The 27,758-nt window shown below is 35.2% G+C and overlaps 2 protein-coding genes across 8 annotated transcripts in view; one reads left to right on the top strand and one right to left on the bottom strand.

Moving 5' to 3' along the window:
- The window catches only part of ZDHHC2 (zDHHC palmitoyltransferase 2), a 75,240-nt gene extending 69,621 nt beyond the window's left edge, over positions 1 to 5,619 (top strand). For 2 of the 5 annotated variants that reach the window (XR_013525560.1, XR_013525562.1), the window contains 2 exons: positions 1,140 to 1,191; positions 1,654 to 5,619. The gene's annotated coding sequence lies outside the window, so the exon portion shown is untranslated. Of the gene's footprint in view, positions 1 to 1,139 lie in introns of all 5 variants that reach the window. The other 3 variants (XM_035270205.3, XM_078347419.1, XR_013525561.1) reach the window with 2 other exon arrangements.
- A 4,845-nt stretch (positions 5,620 to 10,464) lies between these two features.
- Positions 10,465 to 27,692, bottom strand: CNOT7 (CCR4-NOT transcription complex subunit 7). Of its 3 annotated transcripts, none has more exons than XM_078347420.1 (7): positions 27,515 to 27,692; positions 25,851 to 26,062; positions 23,803 to 23,996; positions 18,314 to 18,475; positions 15,827 to 15,971; positions 13,144 to 13,254; positions 10,465 to 11,583 (listed from the first exon to the last, which is right to left on the bottom strand). In XM_078347420.1, the coding sequence occupies exons 2-7, from the start codon at positions 25,965 to 25,967 to the stop codon at positions 11,455 to 11,457; spliced, it is 858 nt and encodes a 285-aa protein (XP_078203546.1). In that variant the 5' UTR covers positions 25,968 to 26,062; positions 27,515 to 27,692; the 3' UTR covers positions 10,465 to 11,454. The 3 variants fall into 3 exon arrangements, with proteins under 3 accessions (XP_078203546.1, XP_078203547.1, XP_035126100.1); XM_078347421.1 differs by lacking the exon at positions 27,515 to 27,692 and adding an exon at positions 27,363 to 27,435; XM_035270209.3 differs by lacking the exon at positions 27,515 to 27,692 and adding an exon at positions 24,257 to 24,433 and having other exon boundaries at positions 25,851 to 26,065.
- Positions 27,693 to 27,758: the final 66 nt, after the last annotated feature.

Here is a 27,758-nt window from a genome sequence, read left to right as displayed (position 1 = left end):
TACAGGTGTGAGCCACTGTGCCCGGTCATGTTTTTTTTTTTTTTTAGTTAAATTTTTCCTAAAGTAGCTAATAGACCCTAGACTTTTAAAAATAATTTTTCCTGCTTTATGTCACAGATCTGCAATTCATTCAAATTGTATGTATAGCAAATAATAGTCTGATATTGAGGTGCCTAATTTATATTAAATATCTTCATTTTTTCTCCTCTTTTTGAATTACATTAGTAAATGACATCCTTTTTATAAAATATTTCTTAGTTCAGCGGTTTCCAGATGGTTATAATGTGCCTAAACCCATAGTTAGTACTAAAAAGTAAATTAAATTTAGCTTACCAACCTTTCCTGTCAAGTGGTATAAATAAAAAATACTGGCTGGGCATGGTGGCTCACATCTGTAATTTCAGCACTTTGGGAGGCCAACACAGGCAGATTGCTTGAGCTCAGGAGTTCAGGACCAGCCTAAGCAACATGGTGAAACCCTGTCTCAACCAAAAATACAAAAGGAAAAAAATTAGCCAGGTGTCGTGGCATGTGCCAGCCACTTTGAAGGCTGAGGTTGGAGGATGGGAGGATCGCTTGAGCCAGGGAGTGGAAGTTGCAATAAGCCAAGATTGAGATTGCACCACTGCACTCTAGCCTGCGTAAAAGTGTAAGGCTCTGTCTCAAAAAAAGAAAAGAAAAAAGAAATGCTGTGCTTCTAAGCACAGGAAGTTTCAAAATCATTTCCCTAAATGTCCTTCCCCACTCAGTCGCCACTCCTAAACTCCATTCAGCCTCAGATGAATGCAGAACTAATAACAGAACCCTGCCATTCACACTGTAGCCTCAAACTAGCAACATAGGCATGACCTGGGAGATTGACAGAAATGCAGAATCTTAGGCCTTATCTTAGACCTACTGAATCAGAGTTTGCATTTTGGGTTTTTTTGCATTTTAATAGGATCCTCTCTTGTATATGTATATTAAAGTTTGATTAGTATTGATAGAGATCTGTATTCAAGAACACATCTACTGAGTCTTCCAGCATAGTAAACAGTTTTGAATGAGGGATATTATTGAAACAGATTATGAAATGAGTTGGTTCGTTTTGCATATTTATGGTTAACACAGTAGTTCCATGTTTTCTGTTTTATTTCAAGGTATCTATACTGTAGATGGATGGAAGAGGCTTCCCACAGGAAGGTGCCACTGGTCAGTTGTGCCTATATCCCTTTGGCTGGAAATGCAGAATATGAATTGATTAGTTCTCTCCAAGCCATTGATTAAAATATAACATATTTTGGATCCAGTATACACATTGTTAAAACTAACACAAACTCCTATTAAATATTAAAAGTAGTCTGGTTTATTAATAACAGGGAAAACATCTCTGAAAAACCTGGACTATATTCAAGGACCAGTTTTTTACCCAAATATATGGGTAGCACAGTTTATCACATAGAAACTCCACTAATCATCTGATTTTCTGAATCTGAAAATTTAGACTATTAAGATATTAAGATTTCAGAGATTTCAAGTCACATTATAATAAGTGTTATTCGTAAAACTTGTTACCTTTAAGAAGATGGAAGTAGCAAACCATATTTCTTTTTTTTCCTCTCGTGAATCCTGCCTCAGACTGAATGAACTGTAATAACTGTGAATTTATTACAGAGTCCAGGTGGCCTACAGTTGAAGATCATCAATTTTTGCCTCACTTAATTCCAGCCTTCGTTCTCTGCTGGAAAATAAGTGTGGACATTGAAGCTTGAGCTCCCTTTTAAAGCAGTTGGCTGGAATACTTTTGTCAGAATACAGTACATTTCTGTTACATCAGAAACACATTTTCATCTCTTCTAATCGTCTTAAATGGGGGGGAATTTATGATGGCAGTTTTGAAGATTGTTTTATGATATTCTGTTGTCAGTTTGGCTTTTTAAAAATCTCTTTTTAGATGACTTCTCCTGTTGAACATAGTAAAAATACTGAATTTCTGTTAAGAATTCCTAATAGGTCAATAGATTTACCCTCCGGTGATACCTATATTATTTCTTTGTCCTCTCATCAAAACTATGACAGGTAAACTATATTTTTCCTTAAACACCTATTAAGATTAAATTATGCAAATAATTAAAAATCATATAACTTTTGGGAAGTTAGTTCAACATGAACTAAATGGCATGCTGTTTGGAAATTTAGTTTGAGATAAACTAAAATAGTGTGTTTGTTGATGCCAGAATGTTCAGCTTCAGTAAATATACTAAGAAGCTCTTGTGCCTTGTATGCATTATTTGAAAAAAGTTTTATTTTTTGTTTTGAGTGCAGTATAATTTTTGTAAATGTTAACAATTAGAATAATAAGCTGTATGCTTTTTGGTACTGATTTTGAGAATTTAAAGCAGATTACCTTTTAAAACTGCACCAACTAAGTAACTGGTATTTAATCGAAGAGAAAATGGTAATAAACTTTCAAAACCTTTGTTAAACCAAACATTCAACACAAACTAAACTAGAAGGCCAGAGGATAATAGAATAAAGGATCATTGCAATTACTTATCGTTGCTAAAAATATATTAAATGTGCTTATGGACAAAACAGTGTCAGCCAAGTCCATTTTGTAGTTCATTTGAGTACGATTCTTTGAACAATAGAAAAATCTGCATTCTTTTACGATTTGTTTTAAGCTAAAGAGTTTCATCTGACAATCTGCTTTAAGAAATCTCAAAAAATATAACATTTTAACTTTCATCTTAAAGAACGTTTTGGTCATTTTTTAGAATACCTGAAGTGCCAGATTGGAACCTATAGCTACTGCTAGAAGTCTTACAGGCAACAGCAGCACAGGATGTATTAATAATTATATGAAGTCAGATTTTTTTTTCAAAGCAGAGTACTATTAGCTTTTTTTGTGGACAGGATTCTATTAAGTATTCTCTCTAGTCAAACTGGAAGCTGGGGAAAAAAAGATGGATTTTTATCCTTTACTCTGCTAGAGTACTGTTAATGCCCCTTTCCGCCAGTCTTTTATATAATTACATATATGTCGATAACACATTAGAATCAGATTTGAAAAAGTTAAAACAATTTCATTGTTGTAACTGTTCCCTTTCTGTTTTCATACAGTAATACCTTTAAACAGTTGTTTTGAAATATAAGGGGTTATAATTTTTGGAGATGATTGTGTATCTTGTTAGATATGCCATATAAATTTATCTAAGTGAACAAAGTGCTAAATAAATATATCTACATTTTGTACATATTTATATAAAATTTACCCTTAAGTATTTAAAAAATTTAATGGCTTAACTCGAACTTGAAGACACATACTTTAATTATCCTTATTGTCCATTAAACTGATAATTTTGATTTTTTTTGTTTTTATAGATTTTACTATATAGGAATCAAGATTTAAGAAATTTTTCATTAAAAGGTAGTGTACAAATGCTTCATATACATTAGTTATTTGCTATTATGTAGGGAAGAGGATTGTTATTTGAAAGATATATTAAAGAACAGTTGCATCTGAATACAATGATGATGTGTTCAAGGAAGTTCATATCCATGAATTCACCCTAATATATCCTCAAGTGGTTGATCACTTCATTAACTGTCTTTAAGAAACTGCCTTTGCATTGACACTGACAATATAAATTATTTTAAGCATAAACTTTCCTAATAGTTTGTTAGAGCTACTAATGGCAAAATTCATGTCTTTAGTGTGGTCATAACATAGGTCTTTGGGGAAGGGGTGGTGAGAAGATAAGGTATTTACTTCGTAGTAAATGATTCCGAGGACGATTAGAAACAGACTATGAAATTCAAGTACACTGTAATCAATAGACAACTATTGGAAATACGGCATATGTTGTCAAAAAATAACTCTTAACTAGGGAAATCAAAGATATAAGTCATGTTTACAAAAAATAGCAATCGTGATGAATCTTGCTTCAAGAAAACATGAAAAAAGTATATTACTCCATTATATTATAAACTAGCAAATTTTTCCTATTTTGAAATACATGTAAACTTGCCGGGCTGATTCTTAAGTCATACTGTATCCTTTGGTATATACTTATATTGCCAAATTCTTGTCAAAGTGATGATTCTGGATACCTTTGATCAAATATAGAAACCTCATAAAATGGTAAATGCAACACAATTTACATTGTAAATCACGATGAATGTCTGCCCCAGCACAACCATCCCATCCACACACCCAGACTCCAGATTCTGATCTGCTAATATTTTGACCAAAGTGACATTTCAACAAGTGGATTTTTCACAGATAACGTGTTTTAAGTAATAGCCTCCTGCAGAAACGTTCTAAGCAGAAAACCACCTGGCTCAATCCGAAAGTTTTACACTTCTTTTCTGCATACTTAGCCAGTTCAGCACATGTGGTGAACTTCCCCTTACATGTGGAAGGGGACTATAATCACACACCTTAAGTATTTGCTACTCTTTTACAAAGATACCACTAGAATTTTTTCACTTTGTCTTGGTAAAAATTCCTAGATTCTACTTTTTATTGCAGGTTTTAATAATTTCATCTTGTAATGCCATGAAAAGCATTAAGTAGAAGCCAACATCAGAGAAATCTAGATTTTTAAATTGAGCAATTTGTTCTCCACCAGATTTCGTTTAGAATTTGTTACCAAAGGATCTCATTTTGTTACAGAACACAGGAAATCGTGTTATACTTTATAATGGTGAAACCATGCATTTTCCTTTTCTCTTTCCCATAAGATTTTTTATTATAGTAGTGCCCTGGCTTGTAAACAGTGGACATCACTGAAAGGATGAGATCAAGTAGGCTTGTTTCAAAGAAACTCCTGTGAATCAAAAACTGTGCATATGAAGTACCTCCCAGCACAATGTTCAGTGTTACAGGAGACTCTGAAACAGGGCACCCATTTTTTTTTTTTCCTTCCTCAAATAGTCCCCTTGAAATGTAAGCAAAGAACTATGATAATGCAATCCAGGTAACTAATAGTTCAATCACCAACACCCTCTAGTTCAAATACAAAAATCTGGGCAATGCCAATAGAAGACAATCATTTGCAGATCTTGTTGCAGGAAAGTGGGGGCAAAAACAAACTGCTGAAAAATGTTCAAAAGTAGATCTTTTTGATGTTCTTGTTCATAGCCAGCTTTCAGTATTTCTGTATTGTTTACAATTGGGGGAAAATGTTAAGACTACTTTTCTGAGTGGTTTATGAATACCATACCAAAGGGAAAGTGATTTTAAGCCCTGGTTTATGCTAGTTCCCTATTGCTCAGGAAGGATAGTAGCAGTTCATGGTTTTTGAAAACAACCTATCATTTATGTTGCCTCTTCCAGGGAAGGTTTAACAGTACAAGGAACTCAATCCTACCTAAAATTATTAATGCTTAATAGCTTGTGTGTGATGAATCAAGGTGCTTAATCAATTTTTTTAAAAACCCATAATACTTCAAAATAAAATTGTTGATGCTGAATTTAAACAGATACTAAAAAATGTGTCAGTTCTCCTGTTGTATTTTACTCAGTTATGAAAGCAAGGCTATTCTGTCAGTTTAGATTTTGTGTGTTTTTCTGTCAGTGTGTATGGCTCCCTAAAGTATACTACTATTAAAAGCATCTTAAATGAACTAATCAAATACTGTGTGAAAGCTGAATATTTTAAAAAGCAGCCTTAATTATAAACTAATCTTGGAGTAACATGCAAACGTGTTAAAGTTATTTTAAAAACACTCTTAAGCAAGAAGTAGAGGATAGCCCCAGAATTGCTACAATGAAAGGAAGGAAAGTCTGTATATACACATGAGGTAACTCAAGAACAGGTTTTTATTCTTTATACATGGGCTTTGCAGCGATACAACACCTGCTAACAACTTATAGTATTAATTTTTTAGAAAAACAAAACAGGTATATGGCATGAGTGAAACAGGTCCCCATCAAAAACATTTAAAACCTATGGTATGGCTAATATGATATAAAATATTAAGTACCCTTGGATCTTCAAACTTGCGCTTCCTAACAGTTTAGAAGCCATGATGATATTAAGTCTGAAGCTAAAGGAACTCCAATTTCTTGGTATGGTATTGAATAAAGATTCTTATCTTTTGAGAGAAACAGCCCCAACAGAAGTGTGTGAAAGCAGTTAATTTCCCCTCCTATGACAATAAAGCAAGAGGGCAGATTATATTCATGAACACGTCTCATGTACAAAAAATTCCTGCCTAACAGAAAGAAGAGTATTTACCAGTTTATCTTTAAAAAGAAAATGAGTGATTTTGGAGAAAGGTAGCTTGGTTTATTCAACTACAGATTATGGCTACAAAGCAATGAAATGGACTTCTAAAGAGAAAGCTCAATTGCTTTTATACTAAACATTAGATGCAACCGACTAATGCAATGGAAAACTATAATACAAGCTGGAACAAATGGAAATTGTCTAGTGAGAATGTACATGAATCTGGTTTTCTTGGAATTTTCACTCTATGCTTTTTTTAACTTTTAAAACCTGAAATGAAAATTATGCAGGACTTAGATGTGTACAGTTCAACATTTCTATAATGTCTTAATAGAAAAATGAAAGGGAACATTGGTATGAATGAAACTCTGATACAAATTACACCAACATAGCAAATGGCATGTATGAACTGGTCCTCACTACAAAGTACCTGCACACAGAATAATCAGTGTTTTTCCTAAGAAATTGTAAATTCTAACACATTTATTTTACAGACATGACACAACATATACATTCATAATTTGATTCCACCTCGAATTGTCTACCTAGAGGAGCCACTGCCTATGGCAATGCAGATGAAATGGCAAACAGGACAGATACAGAGATACAGACCCTTGAGTTTCTTCTAGAGGTAGACAAGTCTTTTTTTTTTTAAAGGTGGGGGGCGGGGGCAGGTAGCAAATAGAGGCTTTGCAAGCTAAGATGAAAGACACTACTTACGTACTCAAAATTTTTCACAAAATTTTTATTCTAAAAATTGAAAACTCAAAACATCAAGTACAATTTTTGATAGTAATAGAAGTCTACTAATGGGGAAAAGGTGTTTTTTGGAGGTAACATTTTGGTCATTTTGGGCTGAAAGCTGGTATTCCCTCATCAGAATCAATTGAAAATGTTAATCTGTTAATGCTGATCTGTAATGAGATTTCACATATTTCATCTTCACAAGTGTCTTTTCACACAAATAGTTTGAGGTTAAACACTGACACACCCATGAGCCTGTGATTTTACTTAAGCATATTCATCACTTGTAAGGCAACTGTAGGAGTCATCATTTTGGTATTTGCCCTTTAGCGTGTCATTCATTCAAGATGATTCATTTCCAACAGAAGATTAAAAGGAAACTCTTCAATTGCAGTTAAATGCTTTTAAAATTTAAGAATTTTCTTTGCACTGCATCAAGGTCCAAAAAACTGCTATAGGAAAATATAACCACTAAAAATGGATGTGGCAATAGAGTGCTGTTTTGACTTTTGATAGCACAGGAAGTATATAAAGCAGCTTGACAATCTTATGATTGAAATTTTAGTTTTTATTGAAATGAGTTTACTGTAGTATATCATGTTGTTCGGTGAAATTTATTAAGAAATATTTCGTAAGTCTGTGGCAAAAGTTAATTTCCAAAGTCACTCAGTTAAAAAAACAGTGGTTGAGGACAGTTCTTCTCATTCAGAAAAATATCAATGTGAGCCCAAAATAATCAAAATAAATCTTTAGCACTGCTAAGCCAATGAATGCCTGTGTGGTAAATCTAATCAGAATATTCAGCTTCTGTTTCTCACAAAAGTGAGGTTCACTGTTGACCAGTTCAGTAACACCAATATTTCCTGCAAAGTACTTGCTGATGAATAATAAAGTGAACAGCTATAGGTTTTAAACAACTTACATTTTCACAAGCTTTATAAATTTGACCAAATAAACTTTTTTCTGCTTCATGCATTTTTTTTTTTTTTTTTTTTTTTTTAACCACCATCAGTTGCATCACATCTTAGTAGATTCCACTTCAGGTTGTACTGTCTCTCAACTTTTTTTGAAAATATTCCCACTTGTAGTTCCATACAAATTCTACAGTCACTTCACATCCAGCAATGGTTTCTCAAAAAATGAAGCTAGGCAGCACTGAAGTTAAATAATAACACTCGATGTCATCTGATACTGTGTCCAAAGTCTTCATTCTTCAAACTACTATTCTCATCAAAAGGCTGATGTCTTAATCTTCCCTGGACACATTTCTTTGGGTTGGTTACTATCTTCAAGCATGACAGAACTCGGCATTAGTAAATGCTTTTCTTTGCTCAGCTAACAACTTGACCACTTATAAACATTTTAGTTACAGCCTCATTTTTCTTATTTTTGTGAAATTATGTTGTGATGTTTCATTCAAATTTTCTAATTCTTATGTTACTTTCCCATGAATTGAGAATATTTTGATGTTAGTCCGATACTGTCAGTCTATTCTTTTAGCAGTTATGGTGTCACTGCATTATAAACACAATGTACCACCACATAATAAAACAGTCCATATTCCAGTGTGCCTTAAATGCATAACATTCAAAGTGTACTTTCCTTGTTCTGAGATACGGGGCATGACCTGGTAGTAGGAAAAGTAATAAATGTGGCAATATACAGGGCATTCCAAATGCTTTCAGGTCATACCTGCATCACTGTGATTCTGTAGCTTGCCAAGCAGCAATGTGAAACAATGAGACAGACATAAACAGGTTCTGTAGCAGCTACTCATCTTTCCCATTGTAGCAAAAATGTATCCATAGATAATATGTAAATGACTGTGGCTGCACTCCAATAAAAACTTATAGACTCTAAAATTTGAATTTCATGTAATTTTCAGATATCAGGAAATATTCTTTTGATTATTTTTCCCAACGATTTAAAACAAAAAGCCATTCTCAGTTCATGGGCCATATAAAAACAAGCAACAAGCTGATTCTGGCTTGCTTTAGTAGATTTAACAGAAGATATGAGTCTGTAATTAATGGCTCAGGAACACTAAAAAAATTATCAGCCAAATATTTTATGTCTAAAACCTAGACTCTACAAACATTTGGCCTATCTGGAACAAAATAAAAAAGTAAAATTTAGACCCAGTAAGTCATAATGTTCCTCTACAGAAGTTACAAAATACTGTACAAGTGCTCAACTTACAATGAGGTTACATCTGAAAAAATACCAAAATGCATTTAACACAGGCAGCAGCATACAGTCCCCCAATTTACGATGGTTCAACTTAAAATTTTTGACTTTGCAATGGTGCAAAAGCAATACACATTCAGTAGAATGTGTAACCCCATCATAGGTCCTAAGGAGTTCCTAAACTTTTGATGGGGTTACCTCTCAATACACCCACTGTAAAGTTGAAAAATCATTAAGTTGAAAGATAGTAAGTTAGGGACTATCTATACTTTTTAGGTACAGAAGCCAGAACTGACCTACGTTATGAGCAATTATGTGGCTACTAAAAAGATAATCTTTATCATTCCTATTTCAAATCCAGCATTGATTTCTCAATGAATAGTTGAAATATTAGTTGAAGAAAATGTAAACGTTATTTTTCTCAATAAAAACTAGCAAATCGTAAGTGAAAAGAATCTTCATTTTTAACTAAGACAAAACAAAGCCAGAAACTTGCTACACTGTGTTAGATTTTTTTTTAAAGCCACAGTTATATCAATTGTATTTACTTGGTAAGTATATCCTTCAGAATAAATGCATTCCTGGAAAGGAGAGATAAAAATCAGTCCTTAATTAGCTAGTTGAGGTACTCATAAAGAACAAGAATAAGCCAATATTTGAAATGCAGAAAGGTTAGATTGATTTTTCAATTAATGGACTAATAATCATCTACGGTTAATGAAGGAAGTTACTGAAAGAGTTGCCCAAATAAAAAAAAATCCACAAAGTGTGTATTTCCAAAACAAAATCACCAGTCATCAAATTTATAAGAAAACATTTTTGAAGCCTTTATTTACAAAAGGTTTAAAAACAAATAATACCCTCTGTTTTGCAAATAATGTTTTGTTTAAAAAGGACCACCCAGTTACAGCACTGTAATATCATGAATAAAGAATGTACAAGGGAGACAAACCAATGTAACATTTGGAGATTTGCTAATATTACTGATTGTAAGTGTAGGTAACACACATTATAACTCGTAGTCCATCATTTCAAGGTAGAGTTAATGATTACTGAAAAGTCTTGCTACACATGCTCTGGTCTGGTCACATATTCTGCATGACTAAATATTTCAGTCTCTTTTGTCAATATATATAAAATAGATTGCAAAGATATACACAAAAAAATAAACAAGCATTACACTCCTCAGGTAATTTTATTAGCTATATATATATATATATATATATATATATATATATATATTCTCATATATATATATATATATATATATATATATATATTTTGTTGTTTTGTACCAAATCTCTCCATTATTTACTTCTGTAGCAAGCACAATTTTTGTTTTCTAATTTAATTTGGTACAAAATATACTTAAAGACTTATTATCTTTGGATTTTAATAAAATTGATTTGTGTAACCAACAAATCAATAGTATCATAAGTATGGCTACAAAATTTAAAAAAAAGGGTAAACAGTGACGGAATAAAAATAAGCAGATCAAGGGAAGTGTGCTATCATAACTAGCTTCAACATCTTGAGTACCAATTTCCTGGCAGATACTAAACATCCAATCACAAGGGATTCTTCCTGAAGGGTGTAAAGCTGGTTTGAAAATTCTTCAGTCACAGAGCAGCCTACACATGCCAATTAGAAACTGACAGACACTAGATGTGCTTGGAAGATTAAACACTACGTACAGAAACAGCAGTTACTAAGCTCCTCAGTAGTTTATCTTTTTTAGTTTCGCTAAACTGACAGCACAATGAATGTGCTACAGTCTGTGGGTCAAAACCAAGTAAATACTGTGTAAAGTTGGCAGATGGTCATTTTTCCAGCTAAGATGAAGAAAAAACAAAATTTCTGATAAAACAGAGGTTTTGAGTCAGAATCACTCTCTAAAGTGCAAAATTGATGGTCCACAATCTCAAATAGCTAAAACTCCTGCAGAATGGAAGGGAGAGACATGAAACAGGGAAATAAATTACAGTCAGTGCTAGTTAATTTAGGAAAAGGAAAAAATAAACCCAAGTAGGTAAAGTTTATCAAAATATTCAGTGATGTAGCTTTCCCCACTCTCTGTCACACACGCTTGCTAACAAGTATATTAAGGCCAAATTTAACCTGAATGCATTTTTTTATTAAGATCTGAGATAGGAACGGTCATACTTAGTACTGAAAGGTAGACAATAAAATGGGCCACGAAAGGGGCAGGGGAAAGGTACTGTCTATTGTTCAAGGGATTCAACCAGAGATAAAACCTATATACAAGCATGTGTGTAGCTCGAAATAAAAATAAAAGGACTATTTCATGTCATGACTGCTTGTTGGCTTCCTCTTCATATGCATTCCCTGTGCCATTCTGTACATAGGATGAACCAGAACCAAGGCCATACAAATGACCACAATATTTGGCATCATCAATATGATCTTCAAAGAACATCTAAAAAGGAATTTTGAAGAAAAAAAGATAATTTTAACCAAAAGGTACCACTTCTAATTTCTATTTCAGCAATGTAAGTACTGACTGTTCATTAAAGATGACAGCTCTTTTCTATGGTGTTCCTTTGAGGCTACATTAAGTTCAATAAATAAGACTAATGTAGTCAAAAGTACAGAGCTCAGAAACCAAAGCAAGAGACTACAAAAAAAAATGTATAAAAGCATGTCTTTTCCATTATCATTTAGACCATTTTTATAAGAATTTGCAATCATGGAAAAATAAATATTTTATTCCATTAATTTAACGATACTCAACAGTAAGAAGAAAGCCAATGATGGTAGGAAAAAAGTTTAGGTTCATAAGCTGTCTTAAGTCTATGTGCAAGGCTGAGCTGCTGATAAATAAACCCTAAAGTTATGGACAGTAAAATCTGAACATTCACACTATATTACTATCCTTGAAGAAGCCAAGAAAAATAAAAATAAATTAGTGCCAGATCTACCTTCAGTTAAACCATTATGACATCTTTAAAATGCAAAGCTAAAAAGTCCAAAAGGTTTCAATTATCTAATGAAACAATGGGAAGGAGTCCAAAACAAAATATTTACGTGTCATGAATGGACAGTCCAAGTCACTTCTGAATCAATGCTACTTAGCACAACAGCTTTAATACTTTCTATTAATACACTGCTACAAAAAGTTAAATTCTCAGCCTCAGTCAATAATTTAATGTCTAAGAGAATATACTCAAAATCTGAAGTGAATTTTTGCTTAAGGGAAAACTTTCATATAGGCAAGAAAAACCTCACTTTTGTTTCTGTACATCCAATTTTCCCTTCTGTTTACTTATAGCTAGGTGAATCTATGCATATCAATTACTAACAGTAGATATGGGTTCATTAGGTTTCATTTTTCCATACCTAACATTTTATACTCAAGGAACTGATCTCTGCCTTTTGCCATTTAAGGAGGGTTTCCTAATATGGTTTCTGATTCAACTACTACAATGGATTTATTTAATCCCTTCAGAATTCAACCCCCTTTTTAAGACTCAATCCAGTAAAAATCCTGAGTCCTACTCTTTAAAATCTCCAAAGCAGTGAAGAATGGCATGAGCAAATATTTTTATCACCAGTTTAAAGCCTAAAAGAAGGCCATGCTAGAAGAAACCTAAAAATCTTTGCCTTGCAGAAGGAGCACTGATGGAGTCTACAAAAAGAACTCTGGATTTCTCCCACTAGTAATGTGTTTAATCATGGAAGTTATTAGCCTGTTTTCTCACCTGAGAAATAATATCGTTGGACCTACTTGATTTCTCAGGTAGTTTATGTTTTAAAATTTGGGGTTCTAGGAAGAACATGTTCTCACAGTTCCTTATGAACTACATTTCAAGATGACTTATTTTTGAATACTTTAAGTGTGGTGGATATGACTCATACGGTATCTCTAATTATATCTTTACTTAGTAGGTATGTGTTGCCCAAAATCTTTGGCCATTACAAATTTTTAATGTTCTCAACCTAACAACCAACTGAGAAAAAGGCAGTGATGTCTTCATACTTCTCTCATTTTGAAAAAGGCCATTCCTGTGAGCAATGAATCAGATCCTGCCTGATGTTGTGGTCCTATCCGTTCCAGCTCTAACTGTTCTGCCACCTCCTGTAATCCACCCTAGAAGAAACAAAAATTGCTTGTCAAGGAGAAAAATATTGCAATGCCTGAATTCACCAACTGTACACTTAGTGACCAAAATAAAAATAAACTTTAGTATGTAAAGGTGAACCTTATAAAGATTAGGGGGAAGAAACAGAGAATGTGAATTACTAATGGAAACGAGATCCTAATTGGGAAAATGTATCTTCATCATGTTTCAGGGCATATAACAGGTAAATAATGTTACTAGAGATAGGAGGGAAGCAAACCATATATAGGGTAGTATTTATCAACTATAATCATAATCTATCAATCCAGTAATAATTATAAAACTGAATAGCTAGTATAACACCACTTTTTTTCAAATTTTCTTAAACTTCTCACCAGTCCATTTGTAGTTTTGCACTTAATTTTTACAAAACAAAGCCATTATGAATAACCGAATCATTAAGAATATGCTAAATGCTTAACTATGGTTTTGTTAGTTAAAACAAGTATAAGCATACAACTCCTTAGAGTGGTCTGCTCTAATCCACCTATATTAATACTGCTAAGATTAAAAGATAATGAGAGTGGAAAGAAAGAAAGGAAAACATTTAATAACAGAGAGAGGGAGGAGAGGGAAGGGGAGTAAAGGGAGAGGAGAGAATGAGAGTAGAGTGAAGGAAAGAAACAAACACCAACAACAAAACAGAAATTCTTCTCTAAATTGTTAAGGCCTCCACCAGTAAACTAGCCCTTCTGTACATCATGGCTTAAAACAATGCTTTGCACAGCAGTTCCTTCTGTGCTAAAAATAGCACGAGAATTAGGTATCATTAGCAGCTGCTTAGGAGAACAACGGAAGTCAACAGAACAGCATGGCTGACAATAGGTCAGAAAGCACCTTTGTCATTAACCTGATTTTTAACACAGCAGCTCACTCAGGACACATTCAGAGTATCTGTACTTAAAAACTTCCCAGTAACACACACATAGTGAGCAATATTTTGGTTCTCTGTTCCTGAAAACTGTCATTATACAGACATGTCAATTAAAAAAAAAGTTTCCTAAGCCAGATGAAAACATGAAGGCCCTGGATTATCAGCATGCAGTGCCAAAGGGTGGGCTGAGTTTCTCAAGCAAGGGATGCCCTGCAGCAAGTTCACTTGCTGGAAGTATAAGTCTACACTACAAACATAAAATAATCTTTCTTAAAAACTTCTCTAGTCACATTCTGACCATGCCCCGTATTAAAAAGTAAACGCTGGCCAAAACAATGTTTCTCATCTTCAGTTGTCTGTTAAGACCAGCCTGACCAATATGGTGAAACCCGGTCTCTACCAAAAATACAAAAATTAGCTAGGCGTGGTGATGGGTGCCCATAATCCCAGCTACATGGGAGGCTGAGGCAGGAGAATCACTTGAACCCAGGACAAAACTACATGGCTGAAAGATTCTTTTTCTGGCCAAAAGATGTTAGCTTGTTACAGGTAAGTACTATAGAAAATGTGTAGGTCCTGCCTAGATATTAGTAACATTCTAGGAGGCAGAGGTAGCAGTGAGCTGAGATTGCACCACTGCACTCCAGCCTAGGAAAAAGAGTCCCTCTCAAAAAAAAAAAAAAAAAAGCAAAGTTTCCTTATTTAATTCCCATGTTCTTTCTGCCTAAAAGCAAAGCTCTTCAAGTCTTTACCATCTAAAAGTGTAACTTTACTTGCACTTCCAAAACCTGATGAGGTGAAAATTTGATCAACCTTTGTTTCACTGAAGAAAGAAGAGACGATGCAGGTTCTAGAAATCACCTACATTGCCTCAATGTATTTTTGTTTCCTTTTAGTTATAGCTTAAATGAGTGCACACCTAAGAAAGACAAAACCACTGTATTCCCAGGGCCCAACCCACCAGAGATAATTCTGTTCTCAAAGTGAAGGAGCATTTTTCCTTATCAATCTCCTTTTGAAAGATGTTTAGAATTTAAAAATACATGTTATGAAGCATCAGAATATTACTACTGTCTAGGCAGGACCTACACATTTCCTGTAGAATTTACCTGTAACGAGCCAACATCTTTTGGCCAGAAAAAGAATCTTTTAGCTATGTAGTTTAATCCTAGAAACATTATCCTATCATTAGAACTGACAAAATAATTTCTAGCTAAGATAAAAGGAAAGAAAAACTCTTTTGCCACACTACTGAATACATCTGCACATGGCTGGCCACCTTAGAATCTACCTTGTAAGAACAGATTCCATGCATGCTGGGAGAAAGAAAGAACTCACACTGGTGTACATATGAGAGCCTCACTGTCCTCAAATTTTTGTTTTGGTTTGTGATTTTCAATCTGGCAAGCAATGACAAGAATCTGACCTAAGCCTGAATTGTGTTGAAAACTAATTCTGCTTTCGGCCAAGATATACTGAAGCTCTGAAAAAATGATTTCCTATAAATAATCATTTATGCAAGAAAAAGAATAACATGACCAGATAACATAATTGCATTTAATGTAATACTTTAAAATATGGTTTAAAACAACACCCTAGCCTAGGATCTTATGAGTCACTTGGTCTGAACAGTGTGATGTTAAAGATAAAGCCACCTGAAGCCTTACTTTGAGATTTTTGCAGCTCTTCATGAGGTACTTCACATCATAAATGACAGGAAAAAACAATCTAAGGATCTCAAAGAAGTCAAGTTCTTCTTCAGGCAAGTTAGAGTTGGTCAGGATTTTGATTAAATAGCCAAAGTCATAACCGCTATAAAAGGGTTAAAATAGAGAAGAGAGAAACATAAATACCATAAAGATTTTAAAAAAGATGTTTTTCTGATTCAAATTTAAGCAAGTCACATTACAGCCCTTCCAAAAAAATTAAAGAGAAGTGCACATAAAAACAGAGAAAACAAACATATTTAGAACTATAATGGGAAAATGCTGTCATCTTACAACAGTGTTAAGAACTTTATCACTTTATTATTCAGAGAGATCAACACAGATCTACACTACCAAACCAAGCCTGTGGTCACTAAAATACTATTTTGCTGATGCTCGAATAGAGAACACCAGAGTATCAAGCTGCACAAAGATGTCTCAAAAAAAATGTTTTTAATAACTATGAACATAGAGAAATAAAGATAAATGGAAACTTGGCCATAAGAGTTAGCAAATGTAGCAGAAGAACTGGCATTCGGTAAGCAAAAGTAATGCAAGTCATTCCATCTGTTACAGAAGGTGGTCATATACTTTATCCAAAGAATAAGATTCTAACAAGGTATTTTCACTTCTCTTACGTGACTTTATGAATAAGTAGGCCCTCCCTCTCTTCCTTCACAATTCTGGCTCCCTTAGAGTTATTATTAATGGAAACGTTGCACATGAAAGAAGTGTAGTAAAAAATAAGAACTACTCTCCTGGATAATAAAATGCAAACTCCTACATTCTCAAATCAAGACCTCTTATCCCTTCATCTGGACTTTTCCACAGCTGTCTGTCTCCCTACACTCCCAGACCAGTTAGACACTCCCATCCCTTATCTATCTTTCCTTCCAGGATTTCTGACAGGAAGTCTATATAGCATTTGCCTACTAACATTAAAAGTATAATTACATTAGCATTTAGGATTTATAAACTTCTTAAACTATTCTTTATTACTAGAAATAGATTAGAATATGATGAAAACAGCTGATATTTATTGTAATAAAATCTGATATCTTGATAAATATTCAAATATATCAGTCTGACTTAGATTCTAAACTCCAAGAAGACATAAATGAACCCTGCTTTTGTTCATCTTAATATCCCAGTGCCTAGTACACTGTATTTTGTCAGAGTATTCTTTAAATGAAAGGGTATGTCATATACAGTGTAAAAGGGTAGGAAACTACTTTTTAGTGCTTTTGTATCTTCATGTCTACGAAGTAAAAATGACTGAAAAAAAGTTATTTGTATCAGGAGTCTTAAGTTGTGTCTCCTAAGGTATGGTCTCAAGTGGAGAAGAGACAAAAAGATGGTAGATCGAGTGCGTTCAGTACCTACAACTCAACAATTTCTGCTTAGTACATATCAAAGTTGCCCATATGAACTGTCCCTCACTATAAACATCCCACAGGTCAGAGCTGGAAGCTAAACCATGCAGGAGATTCAGATTTAAAATAAACGTGTGAAACAAACCAAGTAAAAGAGTATTAACACCTATGTAACACAATGCTTTTTCAAAACCTAACAAAAGCCAAATAAAATCATTCTGAAGGTTACTTTAAATCCCTGGATCGTCAGTTTAGTTTACTTAGATAGGTAAACTCTCATACATGGAAGTCTATTTTCACAAAATAGGAACTAGTTTCCTTACCAGAAACACTCTTAAATAATCTAGTTTTACAATAATAAAGAATTAAAATCTACCACTTATTGATAATTGACTGTTTATAAAGTAATTTACTGACTATTAAAGCAAGTCTTCGAGATATTTCTTCTAAGGGATACCTTATCACATTATTTTTAAAAAATTAAATTCCATCTACACACACACCCCTAGCATTTTCTTGCTGTTTCATTTTAGATAGTACTTAGCACTATCTAACAAACCACAATATGAACTCCATTTTTAAAAAACTGTCCACCCCCATCAGGATATAAACTCCATGTGGACAAGAATTTTCATCTGTTTTAGTCACAGCTTAATTCCTAGCATTTCATCACAGTGCCTGCCATATTGTAAATACTCAATAGATTTTTGTAAATGTAAATTAATGGTTTCCCTTGTAGAACATTAAAAACTAAGGTGCAGAAATAGTAAAAGAAAACCCTGGGCAACATCAATTCCAAACGGCATTGCTGGCTTTAAACTAGGCCTTTCACTTTCTAGGGAACGTGTACTCTTTCTACTACGCAACATGCTTCTCACAGGCAAAAATGGATCCCATATTTTAAATTAACCTTTAAGCAGACTAACATTAGCCTCCTAAGAATTAGGTGACAACTCTATATGGCAGTCAACTCTTTCTAGAATTAAGCCTGAAATTGCTAACATAGTGACCGAAGTAAGTGTGATGCAAGTATGAGATGGAAACACAAATGGCATTTTCAATGCAGTCGTTTTACCTATGAAATGACAACCATTTGACCCCTTCACAGAGGACCACTCCTGAAGTCATGAGAAGTTCTGCGAAGTACTGGGTCTCAATTCCTTCTTCCTCATGTTTTTTAAACTGGATACCAGATGTTGTTAGCAGCTCTATAGAGTCCTGGGCATACATGTCCTCCCTGGCAGAAGAAAGAGAAAGATTCAAATATGCCATTACTTCAAACAAGCTGTTCTTCTGCTTACACCTGTAACTACAGTGCCAATAAGGAGAGAGAGGATTGGCTTGATTCCAACTGTTTGAAGGCTTTAACCTTTGTGCAAGAAAAATGCAATTTAAATGCAAGAGTCATTGTTTCTGAAAAGTGTTTCAAACAGTAAAAAATCATTCAAAGAGTTCAATGGTGCAATTTTAATCCTTACTATTAACTCAATTTCATTAGCCTTTCATACTTAAATACATTTAACTGGGTTTGGAAAAAGGGTCTTCTACTCACCAGGGGCTACCACCACAGAGTGACAGACAACTTTTTTCAGACTCTCTGTCTCAGCAGTCATTGTAATGCTGCTAGGTGGAGCTGCAGCCATAGCTGTGGGGGATATGCCCACCTCCTATGGTCTTGGCAGCATAAGGAAGGAGACCCAGTGGAAAACATCTCATGTGGTTGAGGTAAAACTACACTTCATCCTTAAGAAGAAGGAGATGCCTTTCATAAATGATAAGCCTTGCAAATGGCTCCAATAAGCAACACTGCTTAAAGTTAAGGACTATGCTGTAATAGCAATAATTTCTTCTGTCAACAATCATATTCCTAAAAGACTGCCTTATAAAATCAAGCCAGGAAATCTAAATATAAACCAATTCTTCAAGATTTCACTTAAGCCAAAAAGAAAGCCATCTCTAATTTCCAACCACAAATTTATGTGTATCTGAAATATTTAAAAAGTTATTAAAATACACATGTATTTTTGAGAATAAATGAAAAAGTATTTTGTGAATCTGCCATTGAACTTTTTATTTACTTTTTAAATTGTAAGAATAATGGTTTCTACCTTTTGGCAAAAGGAATTGCTATTAAACACTTTAAACAAAACTAAACCAAGGGTATATTTCACTTGGGCCAAAAAGCATTCTTATGGTTTGTCCTCTGGAAATCATTTTTAAATGTCTGAAAAATTACAAAGCTAATAATGGAATTATTTTAAAATAGAGGCAAACTACAATAATCACTTAAAAGTTAAGTCTCCCCTGGAAAATCCTTTAGGAAAGGTAACAGAATAAACCCAATGAAGTTGTTTAGTATTTTTTGTTTTTTCCCCAGTTAAACCACAGCTTTCCTAGGCTAAAAATACGTACTCAAAAAATTAGTATCTCAGTCATCAGGTCCCAATGCTCACAATGAGGTATGCTTTAGCAACTATAAGCAACCAAAGGCACAAAAAACAGATTCTTCCCCAGGCTTACATCGCTTTTGGCCATTTGCGAAGGTATAGGTGAACAAGTAGTTTCAGATCTTTTAAATTTCCAATAACACTTTTCACCTGTTTACTTGTAGCACATGGCTTCACCCTATACTTGCTTTACAAAGAAATATCAGATCATCAACATTCCTGTTTTTTTATATCAACCCATCTATCTGAAGATCTTTTTCCTTTAGACTCCGAAGACAGCCTGCCTCATCGCCAAAGCTAATTGCTGCCAATGCCTTAGATGCTTTTCCATGCCATTCCTCAAAGTATTTGTCAAGTGCCTATCTTTATCCTAACACCCGGCAACTCAACTCTTGAACACTCAAGTATGTCTGTGTATTATCTATAAAACAAAATAAAAACCACCCTTCTGTTGAATTCACTTTCCCTTCTTGAGACAGGGTGTGGCTGTCATCCAGGAAGCACTGGCTTGAACACCACTCACTACAGCCTTGACCACCTGGGCTTAAGCAATCCTCCTGTTGCAGCCTGTCAAGTAGCTGTGACTACAGATATGCACCACCATACCTGGCTAATTTTTGTATTTTTGTAGAGATGAGGCTTTGCCATGTTGTCCAGGCTGGTCCTGAACTACTGAGCTCAAGCGACCTGCCTGCCTTGGCTGCCAATTGGCCTTGCAAAGTGCTGGGATTACAGGCGTGAACTACTGCACCCAGCCTCCCTTCTTATGGAACTATCTCCTTTTCACTACCACTTTCCTTAACTGAAGCATCAGCTTCCTTTCTGTTACCAGTGAACTGAAGATGCCCTGTCATTACTACTGCCCTATTAAAATGATTCAAATATCAAGAATCACTGCAATCACCAAAAGAGATGATTTTTTACAAATGTGTTCTAATCCTCTCTGACTTATCAGTGACAATATTTCCACAGACTGCTTTTCCTCTTCACAGCTCAATACTCCACTTCAATTTTCATGGGTATATCAACTCCAAATTCAGTTTGGAGAGAATTCTCATACATTGATTGGTATTAACAACTGTAATTCTTAGACTCTGGCAACAGAGGAAACAGAAGAGTTACAAAATAGTGAGTTATAAAGACCATGACCAACTTTCCTCAATACTGTATCTCTAGTGTCTAGCACTGTATCTGACACTCATTCTACCCACTCCATTAGGAAGTCAATCTTAACTTTCTTCAAAATTTCCAAGATTCTGTTCATGGCGTTCTCTCTGTATTAAGCACTACTGGTTTATCTGCTAAATGACCTTTCCACCTAATGTTTTTCACTGTTTCCTTCTCCTTAAACATCTCCTAACATCGGTGTAAATCAAGCTTGTCCAACCTGCAACCCGTGGGCCACATGTGGCCCAGCATGGCTTTGAATATAGCCGAATACGAATTAGTGGACTTTCTTAAAACATTTCGAGTTTTTTTCTTTTTTGCAATTTGTTTTTCTTTTCTTGAGCTCATCAGCTGTCATTAGCATTAGTGTATTTTATGTGTAGCCTAAGACAATTCTTCCTCGAATGTGGCCCAGGGAAAACAAAAAATTAGACACCCCTGGTGTAAACTGGAGCCAAACTTCATAGTAAACTTTAGCAGGCCTTTCTAAGAAAGAAAAAAAAGATCCTCACTTAGAGGATCTACTAATAAAGCAGTTGTTACTAGAACAAAGGTATTTCTAGAAAAGGAAACTGTCAATTTTACCCAAACTGAGACACTGATGGGTTAACTCCTTCTCATGTACTGAGATCACATTATCTAATTTAAAAACAATGTTCTAATTCATTTGAACAAAAAGTAACAAACTAAAGAACTAACTTTAATAAAGGTTTATTATTTGAGAAAAGGATAGGAGGCAATTTTCACAGTGTTTCAAAGCTGTAGTTCTTATAAAAGGTTATCAGTTTGAGTGGAGATGAATACTTTTCACCCTTTATATAACAGGGGTGATGTCCAATCTTTTGGTTTCCCTGGGTCATACTGGAAGAACTATCTTGGGCCACACATAAAACATACTAAGAAAAAAAACTCATAATGTTTTAAGAAAGTTTACAAATTTGGGTTGGGCTGCATTCAAAGCCATCCTGGGCCACAGGTTGGTCAAGTTTACTTTATAAGGTTCTATAGTGTGTGTGTGTGTAAATAGATACAGGTATGTTTAGAGACAAACTATCACTCTGTTGCCCAGGCTGGAGTGCACTGGTTCAATCTAGCTCATTATAGCTTTGCACTCCTCAAAGTTCAAATAATCTATTCGATTGGCCTCCCTAGTGGCTACGATTACAGGGACACAGCCACCATGCCTGGCTAAGTTTTGAATGTTTTCTTTTTTTGGAAGGACAGAGTGTATGTTGACCGAGCTGGTCTTGAACTCCTGGCCTCAAGCAATCTGCCAGCCTTGGTTTCCAAATGGAGAGTATAGTATTAAATCCAATAGAAAATTTATATATATATATAATCCAATATAGTGAAATGGAGAGTCAGGCTTAACACAGTGTAATTATAAGCCATAACTGTACCACAGACATCATTACTCTGCTTTTCCTAAGCCATACTCTCATAAAATCACATATATTAAATATCACATTATTCAACAAAGAACAGAAGAAAGAATCCATAAATTGGCACTACCATTAATTGCTTACAGCTTCTTTTACTACTTTCCCTAACAGATATTAGAATATATAACACAAATGTAGGATATAAAATAGAAAAACACTGCAATACTGCAACATATAGTTAAGTACTCACTCAACATTATCAGTAAGTTTTTGCAAACTGCAACTTTAAGCCAAAAGATGGACAACAAAACCAGTTTTACCACAGTCTAATTGATAAAAACAAGAGTTAAGTTCCTATGGCATATTTCTGGTCACAAAAAAAAAAATCACCAAACTTCCAAATAAAGATAAAAATACTTGTAATATTAAACACTGAAATAAATGTGAGCTCTATGTACATTTAAGGAAGATTAATAAAAACAAGATAATCATTTACTTCATTATTCACTGGAGGGTTGAAAAAAGCCAGAGCCTATTCTGCCAGCTCAGGGCACAATGTGGGAAGCAACCCTGGTCAGGATGTCATTCCGTGGCATGATGCACTCACATGGATGACCTACCCACTCACACTGGGACCACTTAGCCACACCATTTCAGGTAACATGCACAGCCCTGGGATGTGGGAGGAAATCAGAGGACCTGGGAGAAAATCCACATATACATGAGAACGTGCAAACTCCACACAGGTAGTGGTCCAGGTCAGGAATCAAATTTTATTTTTTATGAATGTTACCATGAAACAATTTGAAGAAAATGACATTTGAGATCCTGCTGTACTTAGGAAATATTAAATATTTTATTTACTCAACGTACAGTTTGCAAATAATCTGTCCTTTTCCAAAAACACTCTAAAACTTCCATTAATCATCAAGACTACTTCTACTCATGATACAGAAATATTGTAACTAAAGAAACTGGGTGGAGACCCAGGGCTTGAGTTACAATGCAGAATCTGACATGATAAACACCAGGTTCAAGGACAACTACCACTTCTTCTACATGTAAATTAAGAGAGGCTTTGTGGGCTGAAGTACGATTATAAAACCGACTTGAAAAGAAACTGTACCCAAGGTTCCAAGGCACATCTTACTGCATTTGACATGTAATCTACTCATAAACTGGAATGACTGCAATAAAAATCTTTACAAGCAGCATAAATATTACAAAAGAAGTCTATACTTCAAATTGAACCCATAATTTTTGAAAGTAAAACTAATGTGGTAAGATTATTTTTTCTATCAGAAGTATGTTCAATACCCAAAGTTTTCCAAATACAAAAAACGTTGCAGTCCTATTTTAAATATAAAATCTGTAATATCAAAGTTTTTTTTTTTTTTTGGTCCTACAGTAAAAAAAGAAACCCATGCTTTTGAAATATTACCTTTTATACGTTTCCAGGACTACTACACCAAATTCAACTAGCACATCACTATACCTTAAGAAAAATTAATTCCTAAGATTAAACTAAAGAAAAAAAAGTCTGGGTTATACAGTTATTTCACACTTACGTCAAATTAAATTTAAAATTAAACTGCCATGTTGAAGTTCCTGGAGGGTATTCTCCTTGTTCATTCATAAATGTCAGTCCTAGCTGAATTATCTTTAACAAGTCTACATTACACCGCAGTAGTTGGTACTGATAGTCAGCATTGCTTCTGAATTCTCCAATGGGTCTTGCAACTACACCCGGAAATTCGGTGTCCTGTAAAACAGTTTTAAGATTCATTATGTACAAAACAGTCACAACCACAATCCACACGCACTCTTAATTCATTTTTGATGCAAATCAAAGAATCCTACAGGTGATGTTCTACACACTTATATTCAATTACAAAGTATCTTTTATCTAGAAAGAACATTACTTTTTAGAACCATAAAACTCTACAAATGTAATAGCCTTTTCTTAAATATATCCAAATTACTACTATGAGATACATATGATAAATGTAACCAAATACTTACTCTATACCCAAGAAAGGGGGGAAAATCATAAATTTGTATCTCCCAAAGGATAGGTGAAAAGAAGCTCAAAGTATTCCAACGCTAAAACATTTCTTGAAGAACTGGTTTAAAAGAGTGGAAAATGCCTGTACTTTCCAATTGCTTCTCTGAGACAAGGTTTTTCCCAACACCAAAATCCTAAGAAAAACATCGTTAGCCTCCTAATTTCTCTGGCCAAAACAATATTCTTTCTATAGTCCACAGAAAGTATACTGTCAAGAACTGCATGCCACCCACTCACTCTTGTAGGACGTTATCACTTCTCTGTTGCCACTCTTTATGATCTGAGAAAATCAATGAGTTTCCATTGGATAAGAAAATAATTTTAGTTCTAATCATGGGTAGTACACCTTTATTAAATTGTAGATTGTCTACATAGAAACATTCATATTTTAACCAATCAAACTGCTCCTCCCTAAAGTCATGCATTTGTTTATTTTTATTAAAAATACTGAGACAAAGATACAGCAGTTTAGTATTAGAATTCAAACCAGGGCTAAGAATAAAGAGTACGTATGAAGTCACTATAAAACAGTAAAGAAATCAGTATTTCTCTAAATTCAGTGCAATTGAACAGCCACTTTATTGGATACTATAAAACTCCTCTATTATGCTAAGAGTTGGGGGATGATTAAGGCATTAACCCCTTGCTTTACGGAGCTAATAATAATCTAGTGGATCCAGAAAACAGTATGGTAGCTAACAGATATACACAGTATAACGGTAAAGAAGAAAAATCATTAACTGGGTAGACATCTAGGCAGACTGAACAGCATGTGTGAAAGCAGAGTTGCTTAACAACACAGTATATTCATGGAACTCCAGTGTTAATCATGAAAACAAATTGCAGACCAATTTCACTGGCAAATTGGATTTTTTTGTTTGAGAAAGAGCTCTCTAGCTTCTGGGAGCTGATGTGTTACTATCAGCTAGGATTTGGTGTTGACAGGAGCAGACCGGGTGGCCATAGCTAGGCCCTAATGTTCTCCTGTTGCACATAATTTCACTGAAGTTCAACCTCAAATAAGGCCACTCTGTAATCCTGCCTGAAGAAGGACAAAAAAAAATAAACAATGTCAAACCACAAAATGACCAAGTATTAGCCATCCTGGCTAAATGAATGACTGTTCCTTCTCTACAGCTCTAGCCTCATTCTAGCATTCTAGTCTCTCATTTAAGACTTATTAAGATATCCAATCACAGAATTACCTCAGCTTCCTGACCACATCTGATCCACAGTAAAGCCCTGCTTCCTTAACTCCTCTCTAAGACCACCTGATGCAAGCGCAAATCCTTTCTAACACTCTCTTTCTCAAATGCCCTATGGTTCCCATGAATCCCAATGTGTTTTCCCTCACTGCAATGAGGGATAAACCCAACCTGTCAAATCGTAGGTGTATTCCTGATGGCTTCTGGCTGGATGGTAGTGACTTATTTTTCTTTTCATGGTGCAATTAACCTCTAAAAATATCAACCAAAAGGGATGAATTCAAGACTTTAAAATTTCCTTCCTTCCTTTATATAAAGTGTTTTAAAGATTTGCTTGTGGGCATACCATAGCAACATAATTATATTTTCGGATAACTTGACGAATTTTCTTCATCTCTTCATCCAAGTTGCAAGCCCAAACTTCACAAATTCTTTGGCTATGATCTACAGTTGCTGCTGGCATAGTGAGGGCACAAAGGAGTCTAGATGCCAAGCATCAAAATGTTATACTTGATTGAAGATTTGTTTCATAAAATATTGTATTCTTTATTTATGTACCTGTCAAAATAAAAAACAACATAAAGACCAGATATTTCAAATCTGAATCACAGAATAATTAATCTGGCAGGAACCTAAGGAGTTATTTATTCAAACTTATTGACTCATTAAAAAAAAAAATCAAAGTTTAGCAAGTAACTTGTTTAAGGTCACACAGCTACTTTGTAGGAAAAAAAGAACTACAGCACAGATTTCCTGGTCCTAATATCAGTTATTTTTTAAAAGTTTTTTTTAGTGCATACATACTAATCATTTTTTATAACTTTCCACTAAAAATTTCTCGATTTCAACTAATCCCCTGCATAAAACTTTATAATGCCATACATTTCTAGACAAAAATGAAAAATCCCTTAAATACATGTGACAAGATCAGATGTTACCATGCCAAAGGTGGTGTTTGCTTTTATTCCTCATCAACAAAACATCCAAAATCCGACTTGATTACAAGATCTATTTCACTGGCATTTATTCAAACTAGACTAGCGAGGTCAAAAATGTTTGTAAATGCTCTGAGAAAAAATAATGGCAAAAGAAAATTGAATGTTCGCAGTTACAGAAGGAAAAAAGAACACAATCGAACGTCTGCATTTTAAATTGTTTTTAATTGCCTAAAAATCAGAGCATAGTCCCTGGTTACCAAAGATACAGCTCAGATTTCTGCTTTACATAGAGTTTAGGTTGACTCTTCGGCAGAGAAATTTCAAATTCTTCTGCATTTTTCATATAATTTTTTTTTAAAAAAGCATAACAAGGGTAAAAAGAGGGCCTTACGACTGTTTTCTAACCTCCGAAAAGTCAGAAATATAACTTTGGATTCTCCAAGTAAAGAAACCAAAGGAGATCCAGGACATCCCTCCTTTATATATCTACCACCCCAATAAATACACACATACGCACATAAACACAGAGACTTGGAAAGACTCTATGGTTTTACACTGCTTTCCTCCACCTCTCTCTACTGCACTCCTAAGAGCCCCGAAGAGGCACCAAAAGCCTTCTCATTACTGGAGATAGCATTTCCGTACTGCATACAGGCTCCCAGAGAAACGAGAGAACGGCACAGAGGCATTCAAATCATAGATAACTCTCTTCCCTGGCAGAGTGCCAGTGCGAAGGTGCTGATAACACTGACTGGAGGTACACTGACTCGCGAGCACTGCCGCGTGAAGGAATACGAAGAGCTGAGATCTAGGCCATCCCCCTCCACTCCCAATTTCTGTCCCGCTACGAAGCCCCAGGTACAAAGCCTTTGCGTCATCAGTACGCGCCAACCCCATGACAAACCCCCAGCCCCAGTTACCCAGCCCCCCACCCGCCGCCAGACTCCTTCCTCAGCCAGCCGCACTCCAGCTGGCGCCATGGCGCACCCTCTCAGGTTCATGGTCCCCGCCCCCTTCCTACTTCCCTAAGCCTCCCCTCCCCCCGCAGGGTTGCGGCAGATGCAAGATCTACTTGGGTCGCTGAGCTCGCGCTCCTCCTCCTCCTCCTCGCCATAGAGACAGCCCCCGGCGGCGGTGACGGTGGCGGTAGCGGCGGCGGCAGCGGATGCCCCATAGACACCTCTCGCCCAGCAAGGGGGAAAGGCGAGCCGGAGCTGCGCTGCACCGTGCTGCGCCGTCGCTTTTCGCACGTCCTTGCGGGGGCGCTAGATGATGGCGTAGTACGCAGAAGGGCGGGGATAAGGGCGGGGCACGCA

This window comes from Callithrix jacchus, chromosome 13 (genome assembly GCF_049354715.1).
Source record: "Callithrix jacchus isolate 240 chromosome 13, calJac240_pri, whole genome shotgun sequence".
Lineage (NCBI taxonomy): Eukaryota > Metazoa > Chordata > Mammalia > Primates > Cebidae > Callithrix > Callithrix jacchus.
This window is presented reverse-complemented; position numbering and strand designations above follow the sequence as displayed.